This window comes from Takifugu flavidus, chromosome 17 (genome assembly GCF_003711565.1).
Source record: "Takifugu flavidus isolate HTHZ2018 chromosome 17, ASM371156v2, whole genome shotgun sequence".
In the NCBI taxonomy this organism is placed as follows: domain Eukaryota; kingdom Metazoa; phylum Chordata; class Actinopteri; order Tetraodontiformes; family Tetraodontidae; genus Takifugu; species Takifugu flavidus.
In genome coordinates, this window is record NC_079536.1 from 1,287,098 (window position 1) to 1,299,199 (window position 12,102).

Genomic DNA, 12,102 nt, shown 5'->3' on the forward strand with positions numbered 1-12,102 from the left:
ATTTATCAGACCCCAGAACACGGGTGACATCTTCCGTTTATAATCCTGGTCGCACATTTTCGAAGCTGGGGCATTACGCAACTGTTAGAAAAGCTAAAGCGTGCTGATCTCACGGTGATTAGCACAAAAAATAAAAGATTTTTTGCGGATTTTTCAGCAATCATTTGTGGTAAACGTAGTGGGCGTGTTTTTAACGGCGTATCTCTAATCTCTCTGTAACAAAACAACTGTCGCAGCAAAAGAACACTACTGCCTGTAAATACAACTATTTGGTCAAATCAGTAAAATATTAAACCATGAAGGCATGCGTGTGACGTCATCGGTCGGGGGTGTGGTCTAAGGCGATACCGGAAGTCCCCTTCTGTCTCTCCATTCACTCCTTTCAAGGGAGGAATTTACCCAATTTTAGCTGCCTGGACCACCAAGATTAAAGCAGCCTTGACACCAAAATGCTCTCTTCAAGGTCAGTGTGATTAAAAACACCACCGAGTGTTGCTCTGTTACCGAGGGTGAAAAAAACCCCAACTAAACGTGAGCTTAATGGAGTATAGCTAGCTAAGTTAACTTCAAAGTCCTTCTTGTATTTTACCCATTTTTCTTTCGTACAAGGTGAACAACTACATTTGGTCCACCTACCAACTGTTAGCTTGCTCTCAGGGCGATCAGTCATTGTTTTTATAAGCGTCTTACTAGTGGTGCTAACAAATCTACACAGGCACCTTTAAAAAGTATCTTGTTGCTCCTTCAAACTTAAAAGTTTGGTCCCCCTTCACGTTTGATTGATTACGATGAAAGACAATACAAAGGAAGTGTTAAATGTTCCTGTGAGGTATCTGAAGGTGTGGGGGTTGTTGAGACCTGGACACGTCTGCAGCCAACGTGAAACCAAATGATCAAGATTAATTAGGATCATTAGGATTGGGCGGTTCGGCTACCTGTCACCTCACATTTGACCTCTTGTCCCTGCAGGGTGCTGCTGCTGCGGTCAGCTGAGCGCTTCCTGTCCAGAACTCTCTGCATGGGAGAGGTGACGAAGCAGGGCCGGGCTCCAGACATGACTGAAGGTAGGATTAGAGGATTCCTGTTCGACCAATAACTCAGGTCGTGTTGCTCCACGCTATACGGCATCGCTTTACACCAGTCATTCTTTTAACCATCCCTTTATTTCATCACTTCAGTTACATGAGTATCTAAAGACTTGTAGAGAAAACTGCTTTTATATTGATGCTGTTTTGGAGGGTGAAGAGTTTATTTTATTCAGAGAGTCATTTTCTACATTTACTCTCGGGAGGTGGCTGAGATCCAGATTCTTCCGAGTTGAACTGGGCTTCATTTGTGTAGCGATATTTCATTCATTCTCTCTAAATGAACAAAGGAGTTCAATGTAAACACTTGGTGCTTCTGTCTCATGTGTTCATCCGCTGCAGCCTCCTCTTCAAAGACTGGGTTTCATTTTAAAAGTGTGTGGTGCAACACAGAATTAGTTATGTTTTTTTATTTTAACGGCATCTAAACTGATTATAAGATATTTATTGGAGTTTCATCCAACCTTACTCTGAACCGTTTTTATTTCTCCACAGGAGATCCACTTTTACATGTTTCAAATGGTGTGTGTTGGTAAACCAAGACAACTTCTACCATTCCGAGCCGACCTAAACCTGTAGGAGCTGGCGCACATTAATCCCTGCTGCATGTCACGGTCCAGCTGAACGTTTACGCTCCTGTTTAAAGCCACTTTGTTTCCTTGTTTCATGCACAGCAGCTTTTACGTGGCGCCCTTTCTGCATCTTGGTAGGTGTGGAGTAGATGGAAAGCTCAACCTTATCTGCCAGTTAACACTCCTCTTATTCTTCACTCTCTTGCACAGCTGGTTCTCATGTGATCCTTGTCTCCATTCTGCTGCTTCCTGTGCCTTTGCTTCCACATGTCTGACAGTTTGGGCCTCGGTAACCTGAAACAGGAATATTTTACTCTAAAAATCAGATATAGAACATTTGGTGCCATTATATTGTGTTTGGTGGTTACCCTGAAGGCTCCAGCTGTAAACACACAGTGAAACAGGGTCAGTGTTGCTTTGGGGAAACACTCCTCTCAAACACGGTGTAAACGCACGTTCTGAATGCTTTGTTTTGGCTCTTTTCAGTCAGAAACAGGCTAAGAGAAATTGTGGGAGCTTCTACCAACTGGAGGTACTGAAACATCACAGGAATACACAGACATTCAGTTTTTACTTAATGAACGGTGCTCTGTTGTGATGAATACATCCTCCGCAGCGACCATCAGCAGGCCATGGCGGAGCGCGGCTCGCTGTCCTCCATGTTGGCCAAATCGCAAGGCGATCTTCCCCCCAAGGGGATGAAGGACAGCTACCTGGAGGTCCACCTGCCGCTGGGCTCTGAGGCGCAGCTCCGAGAAAAATACCTGACTTTCCACAACACCGTCAGGTAAGTGTGGGTGTGCACGGACAGACGTCTGACTCCTGTTCTCCACAGTCTCCAACGTCTCCTTGGATCTTTTCTTTTTTAGATTTGGCAGAATCTTGGAGGACTTGGACAGTTTAGCAGGTTTCCATTCCAGATATTTGTTAGAACCAAACAGGAAATTTCCCACATGAACACACACTTTCCCCTCCGTCCCCAGTTCTCATCTCCTACTCCCACACCTTTAACACGGCGCTGAAGAGGTCTCCCCTGTCCATCGTCACCGCACTGGTCGACAAAATCGGTAACCACAGTTGGCTTGAACGGTTTTTGTCCAACAAAAGAAGCTTTAAACAAATGCGCTTTGCTTTCTCCATCAGATATGAGGCATCATGTCATCTATCCTGACTGTGATGTCAAGTTCACTGGTCATGTGACCTGGGTGGGCAAAACCTCTATTGAAGCAAAGATGCACATGTCGCAGGTACGTGCTTGGTCCAAATGTTGGGGGGACTTTTAGGTGTCGGATTACATCAATTTAATCCTGCTGGGAGCTGTTTGCACAGCAGCTCAGTATTAAAATAAGGAAGAAGGGTAGAGAAAGATATGTAAATGAAGACTAAAATAAATACAAACTACGTTCCAAAGAAACATGGACAGTATAAAGTGCTACAATAGAAAAATAAAGAAAATCTTGAGAAATTAAAAGTAATTAACCAGAAAAAGTGGCAAATGTCTGAAGTTGTGACTTTTATCTGAGGATTGATTATTCTAATTCTGATTTCACATAAATTATTTTAGTCATTGTTACACTTTGACGGACGCAGTCCAAATCTCCCCAAAAACAATAAATGTGGCTGGTTTCAGTACCGCGATGGCGCTTATGCTCCGGTTCTGGATGCTACGTTTGTCATGGTGGCCCGAGATCCAGAAAACAAGAGGTAGGACTCCCAGTTTGGAACCTTTGATTCAGATTAGATGGGTTCTGGGGAAAATGCAGCTAAAATGTTTTAACTGCTAAAACTCCTGATCATAAAAGTATAAATATTGATTTAAAAGAAAAGTGTGATTTTCCAGGCACCACTGAGCTTTTATTTCATTTACGAACAATGATGTAATTCTGCTCTCCATCAGTCTATCGAAGTCTTAACGAGGAAAACTAATATTTAATATTTAAGAGTCCAGATTTACAACAACTTCATTTCCTGGACTTGATTACATTCTTATACTGAATTCTGTTCCAGTCATAACTTTGTCTTCTCCCCAGGGCAGCGTTTGTAAATCCACTGAGACCAGACGGACCTGAGGAGGAGAAACTCTTCCAGGAAGGAGAAGGTAGGACGAGGCAGGGTCCAGATAAGTTCAGAGAAATGGTACTAATGGAGTACGAAACAGAATAAAAAATCAGAAACTCGCCGTGTGAACCTACAGAACTGCTAAACTAAAGGCTTGTTTCCACCGTGGGAGTTCCTGGTTACGGCTGGGGGCAGGAACCTTGGCCCTCTCGAGGGTCTGGGGTCAGACCCCTTGGTGACATCATGAGTTTCTGTGTAATCGTTGTGCAACAGTTTCAGCCTGATTTCCCCTGGCCAAGCTGCCAAAGCACAAATCGTGAGATGAGGATGAGGTGAACATGGCTCGGGTCTGTGTGCTCCTGTAGGAGGCAGCGGATCCCATCCGGCTTCATACCACCATCCAGGAGTTTTTCAGGGCTACCTGTACCTACCATAGAGCAGGAGCCCAGTTAGGCCCATAAAGGTTCCTATATATAGCCCTTTGGGGGTGGTTCTTGTTTGGGAGACGTGCGCCAACATCCGGCTCCGCAGAATTACGCCGAACTTCCTGCTGTGGGAAACGCGCCTGCTCCCCCGGGTTTGTGATGTGTTTGCACATCATTCAAACGGCTGTTTGTTTTGCTTCATGATCTCTAGCTAACAAGCTGCGCCGCGTGGAGCTCAGCACCGCTTCCCTGCTGAAGGTGGCGCCAACCGACGAGGAGAGAAAGATCGTGCACAGTCTGTTCCTCAACACACTGGACACTAAGTATGACCAACACTGGTGTTTGCTGATATTTGCGCCAGTATTTTGGGAACTGAGGCTGCTTTTCTTTTGACTGGCAGGTTTTTGTTCAGTAAGCGTCAGTGTTTCTGTTTCTGAACTTGGTAGAACTAAAGTTACCATAACATCCATCATTATAGCGCCATCCCAGAGACGCCAGAACACTGTACATGATAGCTTAAGCTGTTCTGTCCTGTTAGGGCTCCAACCCGTGCTCCTCCAGACTGTTCTCCTCTGAACCACAGGAGAAATGTGGCTTATAGGGTTTTTTTGTTGGTTTCTCCAGAACCGTCAGTTTCCGCAGCCGAGTTTTGCCTCCAAACTCCGTCTGGATGGAAGATGCCAAACTTAAGGGGCTGGAGATCTGCCACCCGCAGGTGACAACACTCGGGGGGTGGTGGGGGGGTGAAGATTTTAAAAATTAAACTCTCATGTTTTCCCCTGATTGTACGACCCAGGAGAGAAACATCTTCAACCGCATCTTTGGCGGTTTTTTGATGAGGAAAGCGTACGAGTTGGGCTGGGCCAACGCCTGCGCCTTCGGGTGAGAGATGCTGACGAGCGGGCACACGAGGGTGGGTCAGAACATCTCGTCCGTCCCTAAATACCCGGTTATTGTCTCCTGCTGCAGAGGGTGCCGGCCCCGCCTGGTGGCTGTTGATGACATCCTCTTCCAGAAGCCTGTGGAGATTGGCTCGCTGCTGCTGCTGTCGTCCCAGGTCAGAATCAGTCGCTGATGGCTGAAGATGCAGGGAAATGAACATGTCGGAGCATTTGGCAGCTTCTGTGATGACAACAGAACAGTAAAAACATTTAGTTCCATTTTATTACTTAAAAAATAGCTATAAATCCTGTATTTAAAAGCCTTAAAACAATTGATACGCCATATTAAATGGGGTTTATGTTTAAACTTGAACCTTTTGGCAGAAATTTGATATTGATGTGACCCTTAACCTTTTTAAATGGTATGTGGTGAAGCAAAGAGGAACAAATGAGTTGCTCTGTCCTGACATTTATTATTAAAAATAAGAACCTTTTTCTGTTTTTTTTTGAGCAGGAAAGAAGGTGCAGGATCACTTGCCACAGTTTGGTGTTGATTTTAAAGCAAATCATTGTGTCTTTAACGTCTCCCCTGTTAGTTCACCTCTGATAGAGCAGCATTGAAACATTACTCTTCAGTTTCCATGTTGGCATGAGTGCGGCTCCAGTAAATGAGTCTAAATCTAAGTGGATTTCTCAAAAAGGATCAGGTGAAGATCCCTGTGTCTGTTTTTTCAGGTGTGTTACACCGAAGGGAAGTACATCCAGGTCAGAGTTCACAGTGAGGTTTTTGACCCTCTGACACGCCAGCACAAGACTACCAACGTCTTCCATTACACCTTCGTGTCCGACCGTGACGTCCCCAACATCATCCCAAAGACGTATGGAGGTAAACATGCAAAACATCCCTCCCAATCGTCATCTTTGGTTTGGCTGAAATAAATATTCAAGATCTGGATGATGATGATGATGATGATGATGATGATGATGATGAATGGCTCACCTGTGCCTCGTCTCTCTCAAATATATTTGTGGACATGATTTGACTTTTTTGTGTTTTTGTGTTGTCTGACAGAATCAATGTTGTACCTGGATGGAAAGAGGCACTTTAACCAGACTGTGGGACACTGAATGCAACATGTCCAGTGCCTGGAGCCTTTACTTATCAAAAACAGAGTTTATATGTGCTGAGGTTCAATGTGTACAGGAATTTTCTTTTATAATCACTCCCTCGTCAGTTTACACACTCATTACATGGAGGCCTGGGTATGTTACCTTCATTCTGCTCTTTTTTAATCTCATAACTGTATCTGAAGACTTTGACACCTAGCTAAAAGATCAATGAGGATTTACAACTTCCTGAACCTCCCTGCACTTGTCTTTACCTTTAGTATTTATGCATGATGATACATTACTTTACTCTTAAATATATTCACTGATGCCTCTTATACGCACAGAACTCTATCTGAATTTGGCCTTTACGCTGAATGTGTCAGAATGCTTAAATAGGGAAAGGTGTTTGATTGTGCTGGCTTATATTGTATACAAGTGCAATATTTTTTTATTGATCTTAAGACTTTTGCTTTAATTAAGTGTCACATGCTTCCATTTATTTGATTATTAAAGCACTCTCAAAAATTAAACCCAATAAAATGGAATGCTTTTACTTTGCCAATGAAATTAAACGCTTTCCAGAATAATACTTTTCTTAATGACATAACAGTGACAACTGTGACAATCTGTGTGAATCAAGACTTCCGCAGCCATAAAATTCAGGTCGGAACTATTGTTTCTTTCCCCGCCGGAAGTTGCGGGGAAGGTTTAAACACGAACACCAACAGTTACCGCCGCGGATAAAGTGCAGCTGAGCTAATCTCTTAAGAGTTAGGTCTTCGTCTGTAGCATGCAAAGTATGTTAACCATTATCTCAAACGCACTTTGTAGGATCACAGGCAGGAATGTGGTGAGTGTTTGGGGGCTGGAGGCTGCGGTTGTGGTAATGCTAGCCGTTTGCCTGCCCTGGTTTGTTATGGTCCTGACCTTGTGCGTGAGCTAGCTTCACCGTTTCTCTGTAACCCTCATGTAGTAGAAACATGTATGGTTTAATGGCGTTTGTGCCTTTACACTACTTTCAAATAGGAAGACTTCTCGTTGCGAAGCGTCCTCGGTTTTTCCAATGATTTTAACGTACTTTCCAAGAACAGCCTTCGTTAACAGATTATTGAATTCTATACATTTATCCGGCAATTGAAGGACTTGTACTATATTTTTCTTCTCCAAGAACAATAATATAATAACCATTTGATTAATCCTGGACTAGAGGGGAAGCAACATTTGATTAATAGAATTACAGGTCGTTTTTAGTTGCACTTCATTTGTCTGGCCTGCCTCATGGCGTTAGCATTAGCATTGAGCTTTTTGTGTCTCAGTTGCAGCAAAGATCCTACAGTCATGTGAATAATTAGGTAAAATTCAGCAGTTATTACTTCTGTCTTCTAAAATGGAGCCGTAAAAGTAACTTAAACTTAACTTGAAGTAACTTCAGATTACTAAACCTACCAAAACTAGTAAACAAAGCCAGTCGCAGGAGTATGAAAAATACCATTGTCCCTTAAAAAGTGTTTCCACCATTTTTACACTGATTTTTGTTTAGTAATTGACACTAATTGTAGTTTAACAGCGTTCTGACTGGAATAGGACACAAATGCAACTGTAGGAACTCTGCTGTTTAAAAACCTGTGGTTCTCCCCTTCGGCTTCCGCTCCCTAATTATCCACTTTCTCTCTCTTGCATATGAATACACAGCAATCCCCACTTATGTCTTGCTTTTCTCCCTCCTCTCCCACCTCCTCAACCCCTGGTCTGACCCATAGGGAGCCCAAACAGTGTCTGAGGTAAGCAGCTTGTCCCTCTGCTTGTTTTTATTTAGGAATAGAAAATTTGTTTTAAAATTTAACAAGTCCTCATAAATCAGGGAACTATGTTTTTCACAGACAGTCGCTTTTTTTTTACATTGATTCGACAAATGTGAAAGCTGAAATCTTGAAACGTCAGAATAGTAATTGTAGACACTGTTGGGCTGTTGCCTCCATGTTCTTCCCACGTTTTTCCCATTTTTAGCCTCCTTAGGTGACCTCATCCTGTGTGTTTCCATCCATGTTTCATGTAGTTGCTGTTTGGGCCTCATGAGCTGGTCCTTCCGGCTCTTCTCTGGTCTCACTCGTTGGCTCCTGTGTTCCCCAGTTGCTGATTGACCTGTCAGAATACGTCAATCTGACGTCACCGGTGGCGCCTGCCCTGGCTCACACTCAGCGGCAACCTCCTAAGCCTCCTCCAGTCAGTACTAAGTCCACATCGGCTGGCAAGTTAGTTAGCAACCACGCCTGCCAGCTAGACAGACCAGTAAGCACCTGTGTAGCCTCCTCTGTCTGCTTGATCACTAACGGAAGTGGGGAACTCAGTCTTGTCTCTCCAGCCACCTTCACCTTATAATCTGCATTATTCACTTCTGATTATTTTAGGTTTTCGTTTTTATCTGCCTGACTAACGTGAAGATCTGTGAAACCACACGCATGTGCAGGTCTATGCATGTTCTATAGGTGAACAAAAACAAGTCAGCCGGTTTGGAGGGGTTGGTAGAAAACAGCTGTGTGTGATGCACCCGAGTAGCTGAGACTTGTTAAAGAATGACGATTCTGACCATGAAAAAGCCTCTTTATATCGGTGCCGCTGCCTGGTCGTGTTCAGACTCGCAGTGCAAATTGAACCTGACTGCTAGCGTTCAAATTCCAGGACTGCATAATAGAACATTGATGTAGAACCTAAAGTGATGACTGATTGGAGCTGCAAAGTCCTGTTGGGCTGAGAATGTGAGCGTAGCTTTAGTCCCAGCCAGACTACGTTTGCCAAGAGGGGAAACTCCATCACCATTTCTCACCTTTCATCCTATGGGCTTCTGTCTCTTAATTACTGGTGCACAGGAAACAAAAACACCTAAATCCTGTAAACACTGTATCATTGATGAAACTGTTCATCCAATCAGCCGTTGACAGATCAATCCACTCCTGCCCCCCCTTGTTATTGAGCTGTAGGTCCTGGTGGAACCCTCCTGTGGCCACGACCTCCTCCTGAAGGCAGCGTCCACCTTCAGCCTTGGGCCTCACGCCTTGTTTTCTGCTGTGTCCTGCAGGGCGCCAGAGTCGTCGTTTCCCGCTCCTTTACCGACTTCACCCCTCAGGTCACCCTCGACATCAAGGTAGGGGATATTTGAAATCAAAGCGGGAAGGGAAGGAGAGCTTTCCCACAGGGCGCGGTCCCTCTTTGTTGGCAGAAATGCGACCTGCACCGTTTAGAGGATGGCCCCCCGGAGAAGGCGGAGCTTACGCGGGAGCAGGGCCTCCAGTATTACCGCGTCATGCAGACGATTCGACGTATGGAGCTCAAAGCGGATCAGCTGTACAAGCAGAAGATCATCAGAGGCTTCTGTCACCTGTATGACGGACAGGTGAGAGGATTCTCTGAGCATCTATGTGCAGCTCCAAGGTTTCATTTCAGGACATCACTTGATTCCCGCCTCCTCCTGTTTTGCAGGAAGCTTGCGCAGCAGGCATCGAGGCCGCGATCACGCCGACCGACCACCTGATCACCGCCTACCGGGCCCACGGATACACCTTCACCCGTGGCGTGTCCATCAAAGAGATCATGGCTGAGCTGACAGGTGAGACGGGAGGAATTTCCAAACCCTGTGGAGGAACAGGCTCTTCCTGCTGCACCTTCACGCCTCGTTTCCTCCTCAGGTCGTAAAGGAGGCGTGGCCAAAGGCAAAGGAGGGTCTATGCACATGTACGCTCCACATTTCTACGGAGGCAACGGCATCGTGGGAGCTCAGGTAAACACATCTCTGACACATGCGACCCTGAACCTGTTAACTCTCTGAAATGGATCTAAACTGTGATTTTTCCAGGTTCCTTTGGGAGCTGGAATTGCTCTGGCCTGCCAGTACCAAGGTAACAATCAGGTGTGCGTCACACTATATGGAGATGGCGCAGCCAACCAGGTAAAGGCCCAAATTTAGATCTAACGCATAATGTGATTAGAACTGTAAACCTATGAATGACATCATTTCTTGGATCCAATCAGGGCCAGCTGTTCGAGTCCTTCAACATGGCTGCGCTGTGGAAGCTGCCGTGCATTTTTATCTGTGAGAACAACAAATACGGCATGGGGACGTCCGTGGAGAGGGCGTCCGCCAGCACCGACTACTACAAGAGAGGAGACTTCATCCCAGGGATCAGGGTGAGACACGAGCGTTGTGGTCTGTCTGTAGGTGGCGGCTGAGGTTTTGGGCAGAAGCTGCAGGGCGTCTCTGCCGTGCGCTGCAGCTGGCCTGTAAGAACCGAGACTATAACAGGAAGAGGCGGAGCCTGTCCTGGCAGTTGCAGGTGTGAGCATCCATCCAGCTGTTTGGTGCTCTTGTATGATACTGCAAACAAGCTGGATTCATCCTCTGCTGGGCTGTGGACCCGTGAGGGCGGATTAGTGATCTGTTTAGGAGCAGCGTTAAAGCCTCCGCTTGTCTCGGTCTCACAGGTGGACGGGATGGATGTGCTGTGTGTCCGAGAGGCGACAAAGTTTGCTGCAGAACACTGCAGGTCGGGAAAAGTAAGTAAAAAAGTCTGACAGTTTCCTGATTCACAGGTCAAACGACACGTTATCAATGTGAAAGTGAGTTTAAACCGGAGTGGAAACGACGGTCTTTCCTTTCAGGGCCCCATCATCATGGAACTGCAGACCTATCGTTACCATGGACACAGCATGAGTGACCCGGGTGTCAGGTGGGTAACGTTAACGGAGTCCAGAATACTGATCCAGTACGGAAATGACATGAGATCAACTCCTCAGCGAGACGAGTCGTGTTTACTCTGATGCAACTTCCTGCAGCTACCGCACTCGTGACGAGATTCAGGAAGTGCGCAGTAAGAGCGACCCCATTTCCATGCTGAAGGATCGCATGCTGGACAACAACATGGCATCTGTGGAGGAGTTGAAGGTACCGGCACACGCAGACGCCACCAGTTCAAGTCTATCGGCTCTGGTGACGTGACATCAGTGAGGCTGCAGCTGGAATACTAGAAGCTCCGCCTTCGTTTGCCCAAAACAGGAAGTCAAAGGAGCTTTGATTTGAAGTCGGTATAAACCCAGAATTTAATGAAACTATAGCATCATCTCTGAACCGATTAACTCCGCAGAACTGTTGTCAAAGTGCTGCAGAAAGATTAAAAACCTGTCGTCAACAAAAATCCTCTTTCTGATTTGACAGGAAATTGATATCTCCATCCGTAAAGAGGTGGAGGAGGCGACCCAGTTCTCCACGTCGGACCCTGAGCCCCCACTGGAGGACCTCTGTAACCACATCTTCCACAACAACCCTCCCCTGGAGGTCCGAGGGACGCACCCCTGGGCTGCCCTCAAGTCCGTCAGCTAAGCCTGATCTCTACCCCGACCTCGCTCGACCGATTGATCCTTGAGTCTAGATCAACATTCTGCACCTTAACAGGACCAGAAACCTGTCAGTGTTATTTATGTAGTAAATAGAAATGTGTTTTTATCCCGTTGTTACCTTGTCTTGTCTGCTGGAGATGTTTAAATGGTACAAAACGCACAAATGTCTTTAACGTTACATCGGGAAATTAGCAGATTCAAATGTTAATATATTATTTCTTGTTGCTGCTCATGTGGAATCCAGGAGAGAGTTTTTTTTTTCTCTTTTACGGCTTCAGAACCAATGAACTTCATTTACAATCTAATTTTTAATTATTCTGAGTGATGGAACATTAACATAACAAAGAGACTTTTGCAAATCGCATTTCTTTGCCAATAGACACAATAAATTCTGAGAGGATCCAACTTGATTACATCAGTTTCTATTAAGCTTTTGTTAAAGGAAAAATGTTTAATTTATTTACTGTTCTGATTTCATTAACACTAAACCTTCAGACATTCTGTATCATAAAAGCTTGTATTGTCTACATGCATGAATTTTAAATAAATCATCCAAATTACTCTACATAACCTCAAAGGAACT

At 45.1% G+C, this 12,102-nt stretch overlaps 2 protein-coding genes across 7 annotated transcripts; both read left to right on the top strand.

Annotated features, from left to right (window-relative positions):
* Positions 1-305: 305 nt before the first annotated feature.
* acot9.1 (acyl-CoA thioesterase 9, tandem duplicate 1) lies at positions 306-6,661 on the top strand. Of its 3 annotated transcripts, XM_057012997.1 has the most exons (16): positions 306-463; positions 970-1,064; positions 1,581-1,607; positions 2,144-2,189; positions 2,274-2,444; positions 2,527-2,564; positions 2,641-2,724; positions 2,801-2,904; positions 3,288-3,361; positions 3,688-3,755; positions 4,352-4,463; positions 4,765-4,855; positions 4,937-5,022; positions 5,110-5,197; positions 5,757-5,907; positions 6,094-6,661. In XM_057012997.1, the coding sequence occupies exons 1-16, from the start codon at positions 450-452 to the stop codon at positions 6,147-6,149; spliced, it is 1,305 nt and encodes a 434-aa protein (XP_056868977.1). In that variant the 5' UTR covers positions 306-449; the 3' UTR covers positions 6,150-6,661. The 3 variants fall into 3 exon arrangements, with proteins under 3 accessions (XP_056868977.1, XP_056868978.1, XP_056868979.1); XM_057012998.1 differs by lacking the exon at positions 1,581-1,607; XM_057012999.1 differs by lacking the exons at positions 306-463; positions 970-1,064; positions 1,581-1,607 and adding an exon at positions 1,627-1,791.
* Positions 6,662-6,804: 143 nt separating this feature from the next.
* LOC130513840 (pyruvate dehydrogenase E1 component subunit alpha, mitochondrial-like) lies at positions 6,805-12,089 on the top strand. Of its 4 annotated transcripts, none has more exons than XM_057012993.1 (13): positions 6,805-6,981; positions 7,892-7,912; positions 8,262-8,420; positions 9,208-9,273; positions 9,349-9,522; positions 9,609-9,735; positions 9,815-9,906; positions 9,982-10,074; positions 10,158-10,313; positions 10,608-10,679; positions 10,785-10,852; positions 10,959-11,067; positions 11,338-12,089. In XM_057012993.1, the coding sequence occupies exons 1-13, from the start codon at positions 6,922-6,924 to the stop codon at positions 11,500-11,502; spliced, it is 1,362 nt and encodes a 453-aa protein (XP_056868973.1). In that variant the 5' UTR covers positions 6,805-6,921; the 3' UTR covers positions 11,503-12,089. The 4 variants fall into 4 exon arrangements, with proteins under 4 accessions (XP_056868973.1, XP_056868974.1, XP_056868975.1 ...); XM_057012994.1 differs by having other exon boundaries at positions 6,808-6,981; positions 8,262-8,354; XM_057012995.1 differs by lacking the exon at positions 8,262-8,420 and having other exon boundaries at positions 6,809-6,981.
* Positions 12,090-12,102: the final 13 nt, after the last annotated feature.